At 41.8% G+C, this 23,220-nt stretch overlaps 1 protein-coding gene across 13 annotated transcripts in view; it reads left to right on the top strand.

Annotated features, from left to right (window-relative positions):
- LOC120360103 (protocadherin alpha-C2) overlaps positions 1-20,935 on the top strand; it is a 196,793-nt gene extending 175,858 nt beyond the window's left edge. For 12 of the 13 annotated variants that reach the window (XM_074380556.1, XM_039472795.2, XM_074380580.1 and 9 more), the window contains exon 4: positions 18,214-20,935. In XM_074380556.1, the coding sequence (XP_074236657.1) occupies positions 18,214-18,524 (311 nt within the window). In that variant the 3' untranslated portion in view covers positions 18,525-20,935. The remainder of the gene's footprint in view (positions 1-18,213) is intronic. The other variant, XM_074380536.1, reaches the window with a different exon arrangement.
- The last annotated feature ends 2,285 nt before the right edge of the window (positions 20,936-23,220 follow it).

Raw genomic sequence — 23,220 nt, forward strand, 5'->3', positions numbered from 1 at the left:
CCACGTTTAAGAATATTGTTCCAAGAGTTGGGTGCATGCAGCAGAGAACAGTACTCTTTAGATCACCCAGAGGCCAGTCCATAAGGATTCAATCCCGGGGCATGGTAACTAATAGAAAAGTCATTATCACAAGTGATACCAGGAGACAGGGCAACACATTGCCTGCCTTGTATGCATCTAGCATCTGTGTCTAAGTGAAAGCAGATTATATCTAGAACTTCCCTGAAAAAATAAAAGAAGAAAGAGCCTGATTGGTGTGTATGTGTGTGTTAGGGGTTGAAGGGTGAGTAATGCTCCAGCCAGTTATTCCTAAATCCCACCTGCTTTTCTTGTGATGCTTCCTGTGTTGGGGATAGAAAGGTAGGATGGTTCACGGTTAATTTTATGGATGCATATGTATCTAAGGATTTGTTTGTTTTTTAGGACCATTTTGTATAACAATCCAATCTCACTCTAACTCCCTCTTTGAGATTCTAAACAAGCTGGGTATCTCCAAAGCTTAGGGCTTCTCCACACTTTCAGCAGCTTTGACGAGATTAAATCAACCCTTACACTGCTGACAATGATTAGGCCATGGGACCCATGAAAGAGCCTCCCCAGAGTCCAGCATCCCCTGTGGGCTCCTTGTGTCACCAAGATGTCAATCCAACTGCCATTTCTGCAGTCTGCAGTCAGCAGGGCTGTGTTTATTCAGTGGTCAGTGTCACATCAATTTCCTTCTGTTGCAACCGGTATAAATCGATTCTAAATATTTGCCTTTGGGAAATTTCTTTAGAGGGAAGCTCACTAAAGCTAATTTCTTTAGCTTTTTGGTATGTTCTCTCTGAATCTGGGGATTCGGAGATATAAGTTAGCTTCTTTGGTCTTTTCTCAACCAGGGTCACAACCTTTTCTCCAGGATAATACCTTCTAAATGTTTGTGATTTGAAGGGCACTAGAAAGATCCACACAGAAAGCACCTCCCAGCTAGGTCCCTGGAATTCCATCATTAACCACCATCATCAGCATTTCTCTTTTAAAACCCTTATTCTTATTCTCCCTCTTTCTTTTCTTCCTTCCTTCTTTCCTTCCTTTCATACACACACACACACACACACACACACACACACACGCACGGAGAGAGACGGAGAGAGACAGAGAGAGATAAAGAAGTGAAGTATATAATATTATTTCTAGGGACGCTTTACTTGGCGTGGCTCTAATGTAGAATTTTGTTGGAAATTTTATTTAATATATAGTCATGTACCAAATAACAACATTTTGGTCAACAATGGACCACATATGTGATGGTTATTCCATAAGATTGTAATACCATATTTTTACTGTACCTTTTCTATTTTTAGATACACAAATACTTACCATTATATTACAGTTGCACAGTATTTTGTACAGTGATATGCTCTATGGGTTTGTAACCTAGGAGCAATAGGCTGTACCATATAGCCTGGGTATGTAATAGGCTGTGTCATCTAGGTTTGTGTAAGTACACTAAATACACTCTATGATGTCCGTACAACAAAATGCATTTCTCAGAACATATTCCCATTGTTAAGTGATGTGTGACTGTAGTCATCATCAAACATTTATTAAGCACTTAGGTCAGGCCAGGCTCTGTTCTAGGTGATGCAAATATAATATTTAAAAAAAACACAGTCCTGCCCTTATAACTCTAATAGGGAAGGCAGAAATGTAAAGAAATAAGATGGAGATATTACATTGTCATGTGATAAGGACCACAATAATGCCCTGCATAGGCAGAGTCAATGAAGGGGAAGGAAGCTGGGACAAACCACCAGGGTCTGTTGGTCCAGAATGGGATCCAGGGTCTATCTATGTTACAATCAATACAAACCCTAGGTAAATAAGGTAAGCTGGTCTGCCTTTCTTGAGATAGTCCCCAGATTGTCTTCATAAAGCCCAAATACTCTCAGCAACCATGAACAGTGGATGTCTGGGCACAGTGGTTTGTGCCTGTGATCCCAGCATTTTGGGGGGCCGAGGCAGGTGGATTGCCTGAGCCCAGGAGTTTGAGACCAGCCTGGGCAACATGGCACAATCCCATCTCTATGAAAAATATAAAATTAGCTGGGTGTGGTGACATGCTTTTGTAGGCTCAGCTACTTGGGAGGCAGAGGTGGGAGAATCACTTAAGCCCGGGAGGCTGAGGTTGCAGTGAGCTGAGATCATGCTACTATACTCCAGCCTGGGTGACAGAATGAGACCCTGTCTCAAAAAAAGTAAAAATATTGGGTATTGCAGGATGGCAAGTGGGATGTGGGGAGGAAGAGAATTCCAGGCAAAGGAAATGCGTGCGCGCAAAAAACAAAAAACAAAAACCTGAAGCTGGATATTTGGATGAGTGCATTTGATGGATGTGGTAGGATAAAGCGATGTTAAGAAATGAGATCAGAAAGATAGACTGAATCAAATTTTGTAGGACCTTAAATGACCTGCTAAAGAACTGTAGTTTCATTTGTTGCCTGTGGAGACCCACTACAAGGTTAGTTGGCTTCTGTTTAGGAAAGTTTCCTTAATCCTACTGAATTTTCCAAAATCAGCCTACAGTACTCCCAGCTTACCTGTGGGAGATACGTTCCAAGACCCTCAGCAGATGTCTGAAACCTAATTTAGTACTGACCTTTATATACATTATGTTATTCCATAGGTGCACCTATGATAAAGTTTAATTTATAAGTTAAGCCCAATACTCCTGTACTTTGGGGCCAGTATTAAGTAAAATAAGGGTACTGGAATACAAGCACTGTGATACCAAAACAGCCAATCTGATAACAAGACACTTTCTAAGTGAACTAACAGGCGGGTAGTGTAGACGGCATGGATAAGCCAGACAGAGGGATGTTTCACGTCCCAGGCAGGATGAAGTGGGATGGCTGGAGATTTCATCACACTGCTCAGAACAGCTTGCAATTTAAAACTTATGAATTGTTTATTTTCAAACATTTCCATTTAATATTTTCAGACTAAGGTTGACTCTTGGTAACTGAAACCTCAGAAATCAAACCTCAAATAAAGGGGAAACACTGTACTGAATAACATTCAAGATGAGCTATGACCTTTCAACTTAGTGTTTTTCTCCTCCCAAACCAAATAGTGGAAACTTTTGAGTGTTTAGAAAAAGAGAATCAAAAAGGGAAGTAAATGCAGCATTTTTTGTTGTTGTAAAAAAAGGGGCTGGCCTTGGAAATGTTCTTAGATAATCCTGGTCACTTTGGTATGTCATGTCTGAGAAAATGTGGAGAGTAAAGGGCAGGTTTAAAATGTGTCTCCTGTTAGTTTCTGAAAGGAGATAGCATGGTATTGCACAGTGCCTCAGATTTCTATCGTTATTTAATAATTGTGCAACCTGTGCTTCAGATTTATCAATGTGTAAAAGAGGAGAGACCATAGGCTGTTGTAAGTATTAAGTGAGATAATGTATGCAAAATGCTTAGAACCATGCTAATGTCATCAGAACTATTACTATTCAATTTAATGCTCCTGGCACTTAGCACAATGCTTGGCACAGCTAAGAGGATTCAAAGTGTTTCTGCTAGATTACATGGAATGGTACAGAAGTGTGCAGGGTGGGGTGGAGGGTTTTCCCATTATCTTGCCTTCCTATGCTTGAGGGTGCTGACAGCACCTCCATTTTATACCCTCAGTCCAGAGATATCACTACTTGTCTAGAAATGGTTGCCCGAGGCTGAGAAGTGACACAGCAACACAGAGCCTGGGATTGCTGCCAAATTTTAAGAAGCACAGATTGTAACCAAGTAAGGGGGGAGGGTAGAGAAGAAAGTCTGAAAACCCAACCAAAGTCAGAAGCCATTTTGTTGTCAGGTGAAATGATGCCTTGTAGAGTTTCAGGTGGTGGAGGAAGTGTGAAACCTTTGAAAACAGTATCAAGTTGTGGTGCTAAGGGAGGAACCCAGCAGTGCTCAGGCCCAGGCAAGGCTGGCTTCATGGGGCCCGGCATTTAGAAAGGCCCTGTGTGTTTTAATATTACTCTATCACTGTCTTGACTTTCTTAATAATTTGTTAACAAGGGCTCCCTCCCCCCATTTTCATTCGGCAAATTTCACTGAGTCCTGCAAATTATGTAGCTAATCCTGGGTCCAAGCTAGTTTTTGAACCATGTTGGGCTATTATTCTTCTGAACCTCTCTCTCTTTGATTTAATTACAGAAGAAACAAAAGTCATAACATTGTATCTGTGCAGGACTAAAATAAAGTGAGTAGTGCCTCACTCCCTACATCCAACCATGCTTCCCAAAAGTAACCACTACCAAGAATTTAGTGTGCATCTCCAGAATTCTAAGTCTACATTTTAAATTAATGTATTTTTAAATAAAATAGAATTACATTGTTGATACAAGTATTAAACAATACAGCATTATTTGCATAGAAATATTTATTTCCCTCAATCCCACTCCCCTTCAGTGAAGCAACCACTGTTAACAATTTTGTGTGTATCCTCCAGATATATATATTTTTAATTAATCAACTTTACTTTTTAGGGCAGTTTTAGGTTCACAGCAAAGTTGAGTAGAAAGTGCAGGGTTCTCATGCACTCCTGCTCTCCCACGTGAAACCGCGCCCCCCACCCCACAATGCTATCCTTCCCAGAGTGGTACATTCATTACAATTGATGAAACTATATTGACATCATTATTGAAACTATCATTACCATCCAATTTCCATGTTTACCTTAGGGTTCACTCTTCCAAATATTTCCTGCATCACTTAACAATGGAGATACACTGAGAAACGTGTCATTAGGCTGTTTTTTCATTGTACAAATCTCATAGAATATACTTACATAAACCTAGATGATATAGCATACTACACACTTAGGCTCTATCATATGACCTATTGCTCCTAGGCTACAAAACTGTACATAATGTTACTATACTGAATACTGTAGGCAATTGTTACACAATGATAAGTATTTGTGTATCTCAATATACCTAAGCATAGAAAAGGTACAATAGATCAGGTGTGGTGGCTCACACCTGTAATCCCAGCACTTTGGGAGGCTGAGGCAGGTGGCTCACCTGAGGTTGGAGTTTGAGACCAGCCTGACCAATGTGGAGAAGCTCTGTCTCCACTAAAAATAACAAAATTAGCCGGGTGTGGTGGTGCATGCCTGTAATCCCAGCTATTCAAGAAGCTGAAGCAGAAGAATTGCTTGAACCCAGGAGGCAGAAGTTGCTGTGAGCCAAGATTGCACCATTGCACTCCAGCCTGAACTCCGTTAGAAAGAAAGAGAGAGAGAGAGAGAGAGAGAGAGAGAGAGAGAGAGAGAGAGAAAGAAAAAAAGAAAGAAAAATAGAATAAAAATACATTATTATCATCTTATAGGACAGCTGTCATATATGTGGTCCATTGTTGACTGAAACATCATTGTGGGGTGTGTGACTATATAGAGATTTTCAAAAAGCAAAATGGGATAATGCTATACATGTTATACTGTGTGTGTGTGTGTGTGAACAAACACCTTTCTACGTCAGTACATATAGACTTGCCACAATCTTCTTGAGTAAGGATATAGTACTATGTTGTATATCTATATTATAATTTATACAATTTCCTGTTGCCATCTATGTTTTCTAAACAATGCAATATACATTCTTATACATATTTCTTATGCATGCTTACTAGTATTTATATAGGATAAATTTCCCAAAGTAGAATTACAGTCACAGGATATAAAAATATCAAATTAGCAAATTGTCATTGACTTACCTGTGGTTGGGCTGCTAGATACTTCCTTCTGAGCCTTCCATCCCATCCCCACCTTGAGCTAGTGTTATACATCACTTAACTCAGTGACATCATCATCAACAGACATAGCCTCCACAGTTGAGAATGCTAGAGCAGACAGAGAAGAAAATTTGCTTGTGAATCATAATAGCTAACCTGTTGAACAACAGTTAAGCTATGTGCCAAGTATTATTCTAAGCGCTTTACAGATATTAACTCCTTTAATTTATATTACCACACCCAGAAATTTGTGTATTATTATACCCATTTTACTGCTAAGAAAACGGAGACCCATAAGATTAAATAAGGTCACACATCTAGTAAGGGCACCAGGATCTGAAGCCGGACTATTTGACTTCTGAGTCTGTGCTCTTAACCACTGCACATACCATCTCTGGAAAGTTTAATGCCATCTTTATGCCAGAGTTTATCTACCTTGTTTATTCTTTAAAACTACTATCGTATTTATTCATTTACTTGTCTTTTTCTCCCATTGTACTGTAACTCTTTGGGAACAGGGTACTTGTCCTACTGTTATTCATAGCTACATCCCTAATTCCTAATATAATATCTAGTTTGTTGTAAGTAAGTTTTTTTTTTTTTTTTTGAGACGAAGTTTTGCTCTTGTTGCCTAGGCTGTAGTGCAATGACACAATCTCAGCTCACTGCAACCTCTGCCTCAGGTTCAAGTGATTCTCCTGCCTCAGCCTCCCAAGTAGCTGGGATTACAGGCATGCACTACCATGCCCAGCTAATTTTGTATTTTTAGTAGAGACAGGTTTCATCATGTTGGTCAGACTGGTCTCAAACTCCTGACCTCAGGTGATCTGTCTGCCTTGGCCTGCCAGATTGCTTGATTACAGGCATGAGCCACTGTATTTGGCCTTGTAAATAATAAGTTTAGTTGAATAAATAACAATGCCTCTGGGAGGTAGCTATTATATCCATTTTACAGATGAAGAAATTGTAAGTTAATGTCAATTAAACGGTATCATAGAAAATAGTAGAAAGCGGAATGCTGGAGCTGAGATTTGAACCCAAGACTTTTGATACCTAGTCCAGTGTGCTTTTCACCATGTCTAAGCAGCCTCCTTCAGAGGGCTATGGAGAGCAACTTAGCAACCATTTCTAAGCTGGAAAACATTACAGCTGGAAATCTTCAATCCCCTAGAGGGAGTAGAGCCTGATGGGGAGAGGGTCCTTGGAAAAGAGAATTTCTGGAAGTACTGCATTCAGGAATAGGTGGTTAAAGTGAAAGTTGAATTGGTAAAGGAATATACATAGTAACAATGCCCATTCTTTATTTCAGAGTTTCTGCATGACAGACATTGATCTGTGTGATTTGTAAGCTTTGTCTCTTTTTAATGTTCACAGTCCCATTAGTTGGTTATTGTTATCTTTGTTTTGCATATGAAAGAATGGGAGCTAAGGGGCCAAGTGACTTGCTCAGAGTTCAAGGAATAAGTGGTGAAGCAGATTCCAGCTCAAGTCTGTGTTACCCAAGAATCTACATTTTAAGCATTTTGTTACCCCCTGGATATGACAGCCAACTGAAGAGGGGGTATTTTGAGAAGAGGCTATAAAGGGAAATTGCCTTCCCTACATCCTGGGGGACGTTAACAACCAGGATACAAGGTAGAGAAAACCACTCAGACTGAGACCTGCTGGGTTGCTGGGGGGCTCGCGGAAAGAAGAAATGGGATATTTTTTTAGCTAACTACGGAGACCAGCCATTCCAATGTTTGAATCTGGGTTCGCAGCACATGATGTCTTTATACTCTTAACCTAGAAATGGCAGAGTTATTTTGGGCACAAAGCAAGAGCTGTGGCTTTAAAAATATGCCAAGTGTATTTATCTCTTCCGCTCCAAGATTACTGAAAATTAGCCCAGCTGTAGCTTGGGGCACCAAACAGCCAAAAAATCTTCTTCCAGCTCAACTCGTTCCACCCAAAGAGGTTGAAACATCCAGGAGTAGCAGCTTTAGCAGCCTCTGGGGAGTGGTGATCGGCCTCCCCATTGCTAAGCCTGACAACCAATCACACACACACCACTCTCCCAGCTGCTCTAGAGATCACAATGCTAGGCCTGTGAATGGAGCTCAACTCTGTCTCTTCCCTTATCTCCAAGGCTTCACGAGAAGTAAACAAAATAAAACAAAAACGATTTGATTATTGAACCAAGGAGTCAACGTGAGAATAGTTTTTCACCTTCATTATCAAATCCCTGTGTGGAGCAGAATGTGGTGGCTGACACCTGTGATCCTAGCACTTTGGGGAGGCAGAGGATGATTGCTTGAGGCCAGGAGTTCAAGACCAGCTTGGGCAACACCGCAAGGCTCTCTCTCCCTCTGTCTCTCTCCTTCTCCCTCTCCCTCTTTCTCTCAATAATAATAATAATAATAATAAGAAGAAGAAGAAGAAGAAGAAGAAGTAGCTGGGATTAAAGGCAACCACCACTAGGCCCAGTTAATTTTGTATTTTTAGTAGAGATGGAGTTTTGCTCTTGCCGCCTAGGCTGGAGTACAATGTCACGATCTCGGCTTACTGCAACCTTCTTCTCTTCCATTCAAGCGATTCTCCTGTCTCAACTTCTGGAGTAGCTGGAATTATAGGCCACCACGCCTGGCTAATTTTTGTATTTTTAGTAGAGACAGGGTTTCACCATGTTGGCCAGGCTGGTCTCGAACTCCTGACCTTCAGGCAATCCACCCACCTTAACCTCCCAAAGTGCTGGGATTACAGGCATGAGCCATGGTGCCTGACCCCTATCTCTATATATTCAAAAAAAATCTTAACCGGGCATAGTGGCGCACACCTGTTGTTCTAGCTACTCAGAAGGCTGAGATGAAAGGATTGCTTGAACCTAGGAGGTCCAAGCCGGCAGTCAGCCATGACCTCACCATTGTACTCCAACCTGGGCAATAGATACAGACCCTATCTCTAAAAAAAAAAAAAAAAAAAAAAAAAATTCGGTATGATTGAAAACAAATCATCTTACTGTAATTTAAGCCTTCAGATTCCTTTTTTATACAATAAATACTCTTTAAATAGGCCGGGTGCAGTGGCTCACACCTGTAATCCCAGCACTTTGGGAGGCTGAGGCAGGCAGATCACAAGGCTAGGAGTTCAAGACCAGCCTGGCCAATATAGTGAAACCCTGTCTCTACTAAAAATATAAAAATTAGCTGGGTGTGGTGGCAGGTGCTGGTAGTCCCAGCTACTTGGGAGGCTGGGGCAGGAGAATCACTTGAACCCGGGAGGTGGAGGTTGCAGTGAGCTAAGATTGCATCATTGCACTCCAGCCTGGGCAACAGAGCAAGATTCAGTCTCTCTCTCTCTCTCTCTCTGGGTATATAGATATATATACACACATATATATATAATCAAATGATTTAATTGCAGTTAATTAAATGATTTAATTACAATTAAATAAACAATATAGGTATATTCTTTAAATATGTATTTAAATAAATACATTTATAATTATAGCTTTAATTGTAATTAAATCATTTAAAATTAAATACATGCAAAATACCAAATAAACTCTCTAATCCATAATAAGCAATCAATCAACAGTCTTTAAATGAATGAATCTTCTGCTGCTCTGATCTTACTAAGTGAAATTTAATGAGCTTTCACTTTGTGCTAGGCACTTAGGCTATGTGCTATATAAGGATAGTTACATTTAATCCTATAACAACCCTCTGGGATGGGCACTATTATGATCTTTTTTTACGGATGAAAACTGAAGCCCAGAGATTTGAAATAATTTGCTAAACATCGCATAATTTACATGATGTAGCCAGGTTTAAGCCTACTATTCTGATTATAGAGCCTAAGGTCTTGAGAACAGGGAGTATATTTTCACACTCCCTGTTTCCATGGAAAATTCTTTCCACTGTCAATTAAGGGACTAAGCAGCAGCGGGGAAATGTTGGAAATACTAGCCCAGGTGGATTTAGCTTCCTCCTCTCTCTCTGATCCTGGACAGGATTTGGGTTTCAGACCACGATTCTCCTGTGTTTTGTGGGCTGTGATTACTCCGATTAGGTTTGCAGAATTCAGTAAGGACTGGCGGGGGTTGGGGGTTAAGGTGTGGGAGTAGGCGGGGCTTGTCCAGCAGGTCCACAAGCCCCACAGATGGCGAAATAGGGGGTGGGGAAGGAGCTAGCTTGAGATTTGTTTTACAACCTGCGCTGTTTCAGCGGTTGATGGCGGATAGTTTTTGCCTTTGGTCCACCTGAGTATATACTATCATTGTACAATCGGGCAAATTCTGACAGAGAGGGAAACAGAGAGAGAGACTGATTAAATGGATGGCCAAAGCCAAGAAGGCGCAAAAGAAATCAGAGCTGCTTGAAAAAGACTGCAGTGGCTGGCTTGGGTGTTGAGCGGATACAAGGAAGAAGGAGAGGCGGGGTGTCCTTGCGCAGAAAGCCTGGATGTTCACTTGCAAACCCAGAATCTGCACAGCCTTCGGTGCCCTGACTTCGCTGGACATCCAGAGGGAGCAGCAGCCGCCCGCGCCCAAGAACTAGCAGTCCAGGGGAGCTGTCTGGGCCGGAAACGGCTGTAATCATTTAATAGCCTTTGCGGGCTGCACTGACTTAGCAGAGTGGGCGGTAGGCAGGCTCCAGAGTGCTGTCTGGCAAGATAGTCCACGACTTTAATCAAAATGATAGGTTTTCTGGAAGCTCTTTATTAACCTCAGCGTTGAAATCCCAGAGCTGGTAACAAAGGGATGAATGGGGAGCGAAGGGGCGGAGCCGAAACCTGGGGGCCGGGCTGCGTCCGCACCCCTTCCCCCACCTCCACTGCTTCTTTCAACTCATTCTGGTTTAGGCCTCCTGCTGGCATCTCTGTGCCTCCCAAATAGTAACAAAACAGGCAATAACCATAATAATTGGCACATCTGTATAACTGTTTAGGATTTTCAAAGGATAACGTTGTTATACAGCTCAGGATCTGAGTCTCCTTTTTGGAGTCAGATTCCCTAGATTTGAGTCCCAGGCTCCACCAGTTAGTGACTTAGTCCCCCTCATCTATAAAACAGACATATAACACAGGCATAGATATTAGCAATATCTACTTCATAGGGTTCTTGTCAGAACCAAAACCTATATGGCGTGCAGATCTGTTTAACTCTGTTGCATGCACATAGGAAGGACACAGAAATGTTAACCACATTGACAACCCCCTGATATAGACAGAAAGGCGATAATCTCCATTTTGTGGTTGAGGAAACTGAGGCTTAGAGATATTTATGTAATGAGGCCGGGCGCGGTGGCTCAAGCCTGTAATCCCAGCACTTTGGGAGGCCGAGGCGGGTGGATCACGAGGTCAAGAGATCGAGACCATCCTGGTCAACATGGTGAAACCCCGTCTCTACTAAAAATACAAAAAATTAGCTGGGCATGGTGGCGCTTGCCTGTAATCCCAGCTACTCAGGAGGCTGAGGCAGGAGAATTGCCTGAACCCAGGAGGCGGAGATTGCGGTGAGCCGAGATCGCGCCATTGCACTCCAGCCTGGGTAACAAGAGCGAAACTCCATCTCAAAAAAAAAAAAAAAAAAAAAAAAAAAAAGAGATATTTATGTAAGGGCCTAGGACTATGCACTAGTGAGAGAACCAGGGCAGGTCCTCAAGATCAGAAAGAGAACAGAGCAAGATGAAGAGAAGGAAAGAAAAGCCAGCACCCTCCAACACCCTCCAGCATGTGCCCCTCTGAAAGCTTTCCTGAAAATAGTATCCTTGGTCAAAATGAGTTTATGTTCTTCTATTAGGGAAAGTCAGTGTTAATCAGAAAAGCCCTCCTGGCCTTAACAGAACAGTTTCAAATGGGGATGAGGGTGAGTTTAACAAGGCTGGCATTTGCTTTGCAATCTTCTGGCCCTTTCCTGGCATTTGCATTGGCAAAGCCACTGACCCCATCATTCCTAGTCTCCGAGGCTAGGACCCCATCAACTCAGGTGGCCAGGGTTAGGTTAGCATGAAAGAAGAAAGCTGGAAATTTTGCCAGAAAGACTCCTGGGCAGTGCCTAAGGGAAGTGCCTAAATTGGATTATAGGATTACATGAAGTGGCCAGCTACTTCCAGAGGGCAGGGTTTTTTGTTTGCTCTATTGCCCAGGCTGGAGTGCAATGGTACAATTTCAGCTCACTGAAACCTCTGCCTTCCGAGTTCGAGTGACTCTCTCATGCCTCAGCCTTCCAAGTAGATGAAATTACAGGCATGCATCACCACCACAGTCTGGATAATTTTTGTATTTTTAATAGAGATGGGGTTTTGCCACCTTGCCCAGGCTGGTCTTGAACGCTGGCTTCAGGTGTGCCTCTGACTCCCAAAGTGCTCGGATTATAGGTGTGAGCCATCATTCCTGGCCCCAGAGGGCAGTTTATTTATTTTTTTTTGAGACGGAGTTTTGCTCTTGTTACCCAGGCTGGAGTGCAATGGCACGAACTTGGCTCACTGCAACCTCCGCCTCCTGCATTCAGGCAATTCTCCTGCCTCAGCCTCCTGAGTAGCTGGGATTACAGGCACGCGCCACCATGCCCAGCTAATTTTTTTGTATATTCAGTAGAGATGGGGTTTCACCATGTTGACCAGGATGGTCTCGATCTCTTGACCTCGTGATCCACCTGCCTCGGCCCCCCAAAGTGCTGGGATTACAGGCTTGAGCCACCGCGCCCGGCCCCCAGAGGGCAGCTTTTAAAGTAGAAGCGAAAATCTGTGTGCTTTTATTAAAATATATGTTGTTTTGATTTTACCCATTATGAAGAAATTGGCTAATCCAATAAAAAAGCAAAACCATATTGTGTGTAATTATGATTGTACTCTATTAAAACTTTTAAGTCCTGTTGGGTTGTAATCTGAATATCTGGGAAGGGCGCTGCTTAAAGATTCAGACCCCTACCAGATTTATGAGTGTCTGAAATCCTCTTTCTAGCCTTTAACAGACCCATTCATTTGGGTCTTGACTGCATCCTCAGTCCTGTCTTTGCCTGAGGGTGAGCTAGGACCCTGGAAGCATAAGGGAGGGGACTTGCCGGAGATCCTAGAAGGGAAAGGAGACAGCCCTGAAAGAAGGAACATTTCCTTGATTGACTGTTTAATGACACTGGCCCCTGGTTGAGGTTAGGGGTAGAAACGTGCTTCTTCCTTTTTCATCTTCTTCAAAAGGGAGTATCTCCTTGACTGTGCCCCAAAGGCATGACATTTTATAGGCAAAGCCAGCCAAGCGTCTGTGGTGCTCTTAGCCAAAAGGAACTCAGATTAGAAGTCAGTCAGTGTTTGCCAGATCCTTAAGCTTTTGTTTCATTGGAATGAGTCACAGTCTAGATGCTGCTGAGCTCTCAGAGATGTTTGTTTATACAACAACCAGAACAGGTGAGGCACAGTGGTCTTTGAGGGACTGGAGAAACCACACCTTGCTCTGCTCTGCGGAAGCTGGACATATGGAGGAGGCTCCTGACTAGATCTCTGCTTCCTGGAATTGAGGCTGAGTCATATAGAACCAGGATTTCCAGCAAAGGCCAGGGAAAGCTCAGTGAGACGTAAAAGAAGTGGATTAACTCTTGGCAGTCCTGCTGTGAGGTCCTCCCTCTGCCTAGACACACACAGCCATTAATGTCCTTTAACTTTGCAAGATGAAGAAGATATCTCTGTGTTCTGCATCTCCAGATGACTGTGCTTAGGCCTCATGCAGAGTCCTGGTTATGGTTGAAAAACAATTGCCAATTTGGGCTCTGTGAAGGCAACTAACAGACTGTGGAGTGGTGCTGAAATCCAGTTTTAGGCGCCAAATCCGAGGCTTTTAAATACATTTCTCTCTTTTGTCTCAGTTCCTTAGAGACAGGGCCTGTATTTTAAAGGTAAACAGGCAGATTCTGTCCGAGCTCAATTGCAGATTTGATTAACTTAGATAGATCAAAGACATTAGTAAAAAATAGGTTTCCCATCTCTAAAGTACTATAGTGTCAGCTCTGCCAGGGGAAGTATGGTGTAAGGCAAAGCGTTTGGAAGAGGGAAGAAAATTTCTTGCTCCCTCTTCTCACTGCCCACTGTAAATTTGCAATATCTTTATCTTGGCCTCCTAAGTCCCAAGAGCTGCATTATATATAATTGCCCATATATGATGCCATTTATTGAATTCTTGCATTGTGCTAAGGATCAAGCTTAGCACTTTACGTGCATTACCTCATTGTCTTTAGGGACCCCAAAAGTGCCTCAGTGGAGAGCTGTTCAGTCTGCTAAAGAGTGGGTACCACTTTCACTTCTCACATCAGTCCCGTCATTCATTCATCCAGCAAGTATTTACCAAACACCTGTTATGGGCCAGGAATTGTGCTAGGCACTGGTTACACATTGGTTAATAAACAGATACATTTTTTGCCTTTGTGAATCTTATAGTAGTAGAGACTAATAGGCTAAGGGGGGGTGCTGCTTGGCTAGGAATGTCATAGAATGCCTTTCTGAGGAGGTTACATTTAACACAGACTTGAAGAATGAGGAGTCATGCTAAGAATGGATTAGAGACCATTCAAGACAAAAGCAAACCAGATGTGTAAAGATCTTGAGGTAAAAACCACTCCAAAGAGCCAGACATGGTGGCCTGTAGTCCCAGCCACTTGGGAGGCTGAGGCAGGAGGGTTGCTTGAATTCAGGAGTTTGAGGTTACAGCAAGCAATGGTTGCACCACTGCACTTAAGCCTGTGTGACAGAGTGAGAGCCTGTCTCGAACAAACAACAACAACAACAACAAACTCCAAAGTCTATTCGAGGATCTGAAAGAAGGCCCGTATGGATGGAGTTTAATAGTAAGAGGGAGATTCGTAGATGAGATTGGAGAAAAAATAAAAATCAGATTATTGAAGAGACTTACATATCAGGGTAAAATGTTTATTTTTTTTTCTCAAGTCAATAGAAAGCCTAAAAGCCTAAGCAGAGGAGTGATATAATCTGATTTCTATTTTTAAAGGATTTTGCTGTATGTATGTTATACTTCAATTTTTCAAGAGGGACTTTAAGAAATAAAGATGACTCTGGCCACTCTGTGAAGGCTTGGAGAGAAGCAAAAGTGGAAGCAAACTGAATAAAGAGGCTATTGCTGCAGTTTAGATGAGCGATGATGGTGTCCTGAAAGAGTGGTGGCAGTGAAAACTGGAAGAAGAGGACAGAGTCAGGATATATTTAGGAGGCAGAAATGGCAGGTCTTGATGATGTATTATAAATGGAGAATGAAGAATAGAATAGAGAAAAATGAATAATTAGCTCTGAACTTTCTGGCTTGAGAAATGGGGTAAATGGGGTGTCATTTACTGAAACTGGAAGGATTTAGAAAGAAATAGATTCGAGGAATCAAGAGTTTGATTTCAGATTCCTTCAGTTTGGGATGCCCATGAGATTTCCAACTGGGGATACCAGATAGGCAGTTATACATGAGATTGGAGCACAGAGAGATGTGGGCTTAAAATATAAGTCTGCATCTCATCAGCTTATTCAGATGATATTTATATCTATGGATATGGCTGAGATCCCAAAAGGAGAGAGTGAAGAGAAAATAGAGAAGAGTCTAGGGCCAAACCCAAGGAAGCTTCAACACACAGATGAGGAGACTGAGGAAGAAGCTGACAAAGGAAACTGACAAAGAACAGCCAGAGAAAAAGGTCAGGAGAATGTTTTGACTTGGGAGGCCAGAATATGCTGCCCTAAAATAAAGATTGTTGAGCTGCAGGCAATTAAAAAGAAGCAGATACAGGCCCCAGGCCGGGCACAGTGGCTCATGCCTATAATCCTAGCACTTTGGGAGACCGAAGTAGGCAGATTGCCTGAGCTCAGAACTTTGAGACCAGCCTGGGCAACATGATGAAACCCCACTTCTAATAAAATAATAATAAAAAAATTAGCCAGGCATGGTGGCATGTACCTATAGTCCTAGCTACTCAGGAGGCTGAGGCACAAGAAATGCTTGAACCCAGAAGGTAGAGGTCGAAGAGAGCCGAGATCTGGCTACCACACTCCAGCCTGGGTGAGAGAGCAAAGCTCGGTCTCAAATTAAAAAAATAAAAAAGAAAGAAAGAAGCAGATACAGGAGAGGTCTTCTGCCCTCCATCTATTTGCCTAAAAGAACATAAATGTACAAAGACAAAATTTATCCTTCTTCCACCTCTCTCCTTTGCCTCCTACCAGCAGGGAAAACAAAGGTTAATCACTGAAGACAACTCTGGACTCTTATTGGCCTGGAAATGATACTGGAGGAATCATCTACATTAACATGCTTTACAAATTGGCCTTTATCTGCCATTCATTTGCCTTCCCCCAGGTAGCCACCCATTAGAGACTGAAAGTTCTAAAAGGTCTTTTCCTTTGTCTTACACTTCTTTAAAAATTTGCTTTTCTTTGTTGAAGAAGCTGAATTCTAAGCCACCTTTCTGAGAACTGCTCATTCTCTGGGTGTCTGTCATGTATATATGAAATATACATATTAATAAATTTCCGTTTGCTTTTTTTTCCTGTTAATCTCCTTTTCTAACCGGGGTCCAGTCCATGTAAGAACTTATTGGGGTTATTCTCCTATATGACAAAGAACTCATGAGACTAAGTCTTTCAAGAAAGGGATGACAAATGCTGCAGAGAAGTTTGATAATATGAGGACTAAAATGTGACCATTGCTTGTGGAAGTAACATAGTGAACTTGACATGAGTTATATTAGAAAATTACTGCTCACTGACAACAAATTAGAGGAGACTTAGAAGTGACAGGCAATTGAAATAGCAGATGTAGACAACCCTCAATTATGTTACGTAATTGAACATAAACAGTTTATTTGTTGGAGATTTTCACGTGTCCACCAAAAGAGCAGTGTCAGATACATAAACATTGCTGTGATGTCAGAGCCCCAATGTCATGGCCACTGGGATCACTTTGCCCAGACAGACCATTATCCTTCCTCTTTGGGTCTGACTTCTACTCTTCTAGAAGTCATTGGTATACTTTATGGTGTGTCTTCCAATTAGACTTTTGGGAATGGCTTCTATTGAAAACTCCTGTGGATGCAAATCATTTTCCCAGGACTCAGGTCAGATTTCACCTCCTCTGGAGTCTCCATTAACTTTCTCAAGTATAATTAATAATTTCTTTTTCTGAAGTCCCACAATACTTTACATATACCTTAGTTATTGCATGTATTAAGTTGGTTTCTAGTTGCTTGAGTGTATGTCCTAACTAGACTGTGAGGACATTGAGGGAAGGAACTTGGCTTGGAAAGTAAAATTGCCTCCCAATGCTTTAACTGAACAAATAGGCTCAATTTACAACAGGATTCCATCCTCTTATGCTGTGTATTCCCATCTCTCTTCTGCTTCATTCCACCACCCTTCAAGGTTATTACAATAAAATTAGGATAAAATAATTTTCAACTAATTTTTCTTGTTCTGGACAAAACAGCCATCCTAATACAGTTGTAGCTAAAGTTTAATCTAGTCACTAAAGGGAGCGTATTCTGCCTTTAGCCATTATATTTCCCATCCCATTCCCAGTCAAGATAATCACAACTGTATTCTTCAGGAAATTCTTCACAAAGAACCAAAAACATGGTACTATAAATCTAGATTCTTGGTATGCTGGTGAGAAAACCTGCCTTCTTGCTTGTCTCTAAATAATGACGTTGGCTGGGAGTGGTAGCTCATGTCTATAACCCCAACACTTTGGGAGGCCAAGGTGGGAGGATCTCTTGAGGTCCAGTGTTTGAGACCAGGCTGGACAACATAGTGAGACCTCATTTCTACAAATTTTTTTTTTTTTTTTTTTTTTTTTTTTTTTTTTTTGAGACGGAGTTTCGCTCTTGTTACCCAGGCTGGAGTGCAATGGCGCGATCTCGGCTCACCGCAACCTCCGCCTCCTGGGTTCAGGCAATTCTCCTGCCTCAGCCTCCTGAGTAGCTGGGATTACAGGCAGGCGCCACCATGCCCAGCTAATTTTTTGTATTTTTAGTAGAGACGGGGTTTCACCATGTTGACCATGATGATCTCGATCCCTTGATCCACCCGCCTCAGCCTCCCAAAGTGCTGGGATTACAGGCATGAGCCACCGCGCCCGGCCAAAAATTTTTTAAAAAATTAGCCCGGCGTGGTAGCATGTGCCTGTAGTTCCAGCTACTTGAAAGGCTGAGATGGAAGGCTGATTGAGCACAGGAGGTTGAGGCTGCAGTGAGCTATGATTTTACCACTGCACTTCAGCCTGGGTGACAGAGAGAAATTCTGTCTCAAAATAATTAAACAAATAAATAAATAAATAAGTAAACACTTGCCTTGCCCTCAGACTTGTAGAAACAACTCATGATTTTTAGCAGGGGGCTCAGCCTGTCTGTGCAGTACTTCTGTACTCTATCAGCAGTGTGGCATCAAGAGCACGTGTTGACCTTGTTAATGGTTTGTGATGTTTTGTCTTTCAGAACCAGAGGCAGGAGAAGTGTCCCCTCCGGTTGGTGCGGGTGTCAATAGCAACAGCTGGACCTTTAAATACGGACCAGGCAACCCCAAACAATCCGGTCCCGGTGAGTTGCCAGACAAATTCATTATCCCAGGATCTCCTGCAATCATCTCCATCCGGCAGGAGCCCACTAACAGCCAAATTGACAAAAGTGACTTCATAACCTTCGGCAAAAAGGAGGAGACCAAGAAAAAGAAGAAAAAGAAGAAGGGTAACAAGACCCAGGAGAAAAAAGAGAAAGGGAACAGCACGACTGACAACAGTGACCAGTGAGGTCCTCGAATGGAAACAAGCCACTTAGCCAGTTTTTGTAATAATGGCAAATCTCTCCCATGTAGCAACTCCCTGCTCCTTTCTCCTATCTACATGAGCCCTTTTAGAGACCTCAGAAATCTGCAGAAAGTTCCCTGTGTCTGTCTAGAACGCATTTAACAGGTTTTGTCTTAAAAGCTTTACTAAGTCTGGTGTTAACTCTTTCTCTCCACTCTGGCTTGTTTTCAGAACCTAAAAAGCAGACCCAAGTTTCCTTTCTCCTCCGCCGCAAAGGAGAGGCTTCCCAGCCCCGCCAGTGAGAGGTTGGACTCTCTGCCCTGTGCTCCGGGGATCCTGTCTTGATGACACTTGCAGGGCAGGCTGAAAAGTTTTGAGATTGAGCAGCTTGGGTATTTGTGGTCACTGGGTATGTGTGGCCACCGTGGGTATGGAAGTGCCAGATATTGGCTGAGACGGGCCAGCTTAGACTAATTGGTACAAGGAAGGCGAGAAAACAAAGACAAATAAACAGCGGAAGTTATCAGTGTGGAGGGGAAGTGTAAACTAAAAGGGACCAGACTTTCTAAATCTTGTAACTCAAGAGGTGGTGGCCACCCTCTAGGAGACACAACTACTCCCACTGACAAGGCTTTAGGACACCCTAAAGTCTGTTGGCTGTGATGTCATTATACCTAAAATCTGCATCATACCTTCAAGCCAACAGTTCAGTGTTTAACAGAGAACCATCCTGGGAAACAGAAGCAGATCTGATATGTTTCCTATTCATTTCCTGTGCTCACTTTATTAAAAATTCTTTTGCACACAATGTTTATGAAAAGGGCAGATCCTTTTCCAATACTTATGCAAAAGCAAAAGAAAACCCCGACACCTCACCTTTCGCTGTTTGTTGTTTCATAGATTTATTTAAAAAAAGAGAAAGTCTATAGCTATAAATCTTTAAAGAGAAATATGAATACAATTCCCCTAAACTCTCCTCAAAAGAGAATTCAGTCTACAGCCATTTAAATGATCATTGCTGCTACAGAAGTGCTTTAAGAGAATTGCCTGAAACATCTGTATTATATCGGCCACCTGCCAATCACAGCTTTACTCTTTCAGGTCACTCTGGGGCTGCCTCTTGCATGTATTAATTACTAAATAAAATTATCTCTTTCTCTCTCTCTTTTCTAAGAAACAATTATGTGCACTTTGATACACAACCTTCTCTAACCAACTATATCGAGACCCAAAAATTAAAGAAAAATATTGTTTTCTCATAGAGTGAGCAGATTTTTCAGCCCTCTAATTCTGTGACTTGTCTTGGTGTGCTAGCCTACACCTTCTCTTTGGTTTAGTTTTCCTTTTCTATAACACTCTGAATTGCTAATCTTACTAACACCTATGATGTTACCTGAAATCAATCTCCCATATGTATGCTGTATGCTATTATAAGACTCCTGAAATATACTTACTCTGTGCTTGTGTATGTGAATGTTAATGCAACTATTACCTAGAGTGAACTTTAAGCTTTATTGTTGAATGTAATTCCATTATATTTCCTTTTGTACACCTGTGAAAAAGTGGAGTAGTGTTTTTTTAACCATTGTTAATCAGCTTTTGTGTATGAAAGATACAGTAAAATTTCTTTCTTAAATCAAGATACTGGTGATTCAAGGAATTTTATTTATGGTCCAGCCAAGAGCCATCTCTTGCCAAGACTCCTGCTGGCAAGAGAACGGATAAAGCTGTTTTTTTCTAGTAACAATTTTGGAATGAATACTGACAATATTCCATGAGGGTGTGCAAGCACAAATTTGACCAATCTGACCTCTTTGAAGTTGTAGAATGCTTTGAAATTCTAATGGTTTCTGAAATATCAGCTCATAGAAAGTAATACAATTTACTGTCACCTTAAATAAGACATTTTAATTTTGTTACAATGTACAATTTAGAAGTTTGATTAATTATATTATCTATTTAGGTGTTAATATAAAAGAGGTAGGAGTCTGTGATTTAAAAACAAAGCATTAAATCTAAAAAAAAAAACTGTCTTGTCTACTTTTAGCTTCATTCTCCCATATTTTGAAGGGTGTGTAACTTCAGCTCTGCAGGATTGCATGGGGTAAAACTTGTTGCCAACACATGTGAACCATTGCTACATTGTAGGTTGTGATCATTTTGCCCCACTGAAGCCCATGTATCTGACCTTACGTGCCTTTTGAACTAGGAGAATCGGGCTAATTTGTTAATGATGATAATTATAATGTATCTGTACAGCACTTTTTACCTTTGCAAAGTGCTTTCCAGTCCATGTTAGTTACTAGTTATTACAGCTGTAAGGATAAAACACGTCATGTGGATTCATTTTGAATTGGTGCTATTGGTATTTCCTCTGTTATTGCTAATAAATGAAAATGGTGGTATGAAAGAAATGGTGGTCATTTCTAAGTATAAGAGTAGGAGGAAATAGAACACTGATAAGCGATTAATATTGAAGAAGATTGCTGCAGTATGAAACTCACTGTAACACTCTATCACTTTAGCTTTCATGTTCATTACTAAGGCAGAAGCCCCAAAGGAATCAAGATTCAAACTCCAAATTACTAGAATGGGCAGCAAGAAGGTTGCTGCGTCACTTTATAGTTACACGATTTCAGTCGTTTCTAATAGGAATTGCGACAAATCAATTTTTATCACTAGAGTCCTTCCAGGCATCTTTTTCATTACTTGTTTAGTCCTTGCACCTCTCAACAACTGGAAAGCCAAGTAACATCCCCAAGAAATGAACTTTTAGGTTAGGGATGGTGGCTCATGCTTGTAATCTCAGAACTTTGGAAGGCCAAGGCCAGAGGATGGCTTGAGGCCAGGAGTTCGAGATCAGTCTGGGCAGCATAGCAAGATCCCATCTCTACAAAAAGAAAGAACTTTTATTGAGTACAGGTTATAAGCCAGCCATTCTACTGCATAGGTTCAGTTGTAACAAATAGATTGTTTTGTCCTTTTGTAGTTAATTTTTTTTTTTTTTTTGAGACAGAGTTTCACTCTTATTGCCCAGGCTGGAGTGCAATGGCGTGATCTTGGCTCATCGCAACCTCCGCCTCCTGGGTTCAGGCAATTCTCCTGCCTCAGCCTCCTGAGTAGCTGGGATTACAGGCACATGCCACCATGCCCAGCTAATTTTTTGTATTTTTAGTAGAGACGGGGTTTCACCATGTTGACCAGGATGGTCTCCATCTCTTGACCTCGTGATCCACCCGCCTCGGCCTCCCAAAGTGCTGGGATTACAGGCTTGAGCCACCATGCCCGGCCTTGTAGTTAAATTTTTATAAACATAAGCTTTAGATGCAGTAGGTTCTCAGGAGCAATTTTGCCTTCCTGGGGACATTTGACAATGTCCAAAGGCATTGTTGGTTTTCATTACTTGAAGTGGATGGTGCTACTGGCATCTACTGGGTAGAGGCCAAGGATGCTGTGAAACACTTAGCAATGCACAGGACAGCCCCCTACAACAAAGAATTTCACAGCCCAACATATCAATAGTACCAAGATTGAGAAACTTTGAGATAGAGTGACCATAAAATTTGTTTAGTCCACTTTTAAAATGGAACAGGAGACATCATTAATTATTACTTCAATATTCAAGATGTAAATCTGGACTGTCCCAGGCTAACTGGGATTTATAAGGACTCTATAAATAAGCTGGTATAGCTGTACCACTAACTAGATGGGGAATTTGGGATAAACCACTACTCTCAGTTTTTCAGTCATCTCTAAAATGGTAATAATTACAGACCCTATAGATTTGTGAGGTAATCTTGAAAAGTTTTTAGCAGGTCTGGCACACCAGAGTACTTGATAAATATTATTACTATTAATTCTTTTCTTCCATTCCCTCACCCCCTTTTCAGAGATTTAGCTATTAAACTAAGGGAACTTTTCCTATGGACTAAAATGTGAATGAGGAATGGCAAAATAAATCAACATAGACTTGGCAACAAAAATACTTTATTTACTCCCCCACTCTTTTGCTCACCGCAGGAGGAACAGAAGTAAAGTCAGTTTCATAACTCTTTGCCTATTTCTATTGCAAATAATAATCAGGTCCCTAAGTAAACAGTCAAGTGGCCAGTCTGTTGGCAGTTATTTCACCTCAATTATCAGTGATCTGAAAACCAGAAACCAAAAGATTTGAAGTCACTCTGCCTGTTTACATGAATAAATCCTATGTGATTCTAGGAACAACAGCTTGAGAGAGAAAGAGAAGAGTCACCTCCAACAACTTCTTTTGGCAGATGGGCAAAACAGAAATGCCAAATCACCCACAGACTTGCCTGGGATTTCACAGGCAATAAAGGACAAGACAAGGTGTATCTCTCTCAAGGGCCAGGCTACTTGATATGGTCTCACAAATACAGAGTGCAGGATTTGCTCTATAGAAATATTGCAGTTGGCCGGGCGTGGTGGCTCAAGCCTGTAATCCCAGCACTTTGGGAGGCCGAGGCGGGTGGATCACGAGGTCGAGAGATCGAGACCATCCTGGTCAACATGGTGAAACCCCGTCTCTACTAAAAATACAAAAAATTAGCTGGGCATGGTGGCACGTGCCTGTAATCCCAGCTACTCAGGAGGCTGAGGCAGGAGAATTGCCTGAACCCAGGAGGCGGAGGTTGCGGTGAGCCGAGATCCCGCCATTGCACTCCAGCCTGGGTAACAAGAG

The sequence above is a fragment of the Saimiri boliviensis genome, chromosome 1 (assembly GCF_048565385.1).
Source record: "Saimiri boliviensis isolate mSaiBol1 chromosome 1, mSaiBol1.pri, whole genome shotgun sequence".
NCBI lineage: Eukaryota > Metazoa > Chordata > Mammalia > Primates > Cebidae > Saimiri > Saimiri boliviensis.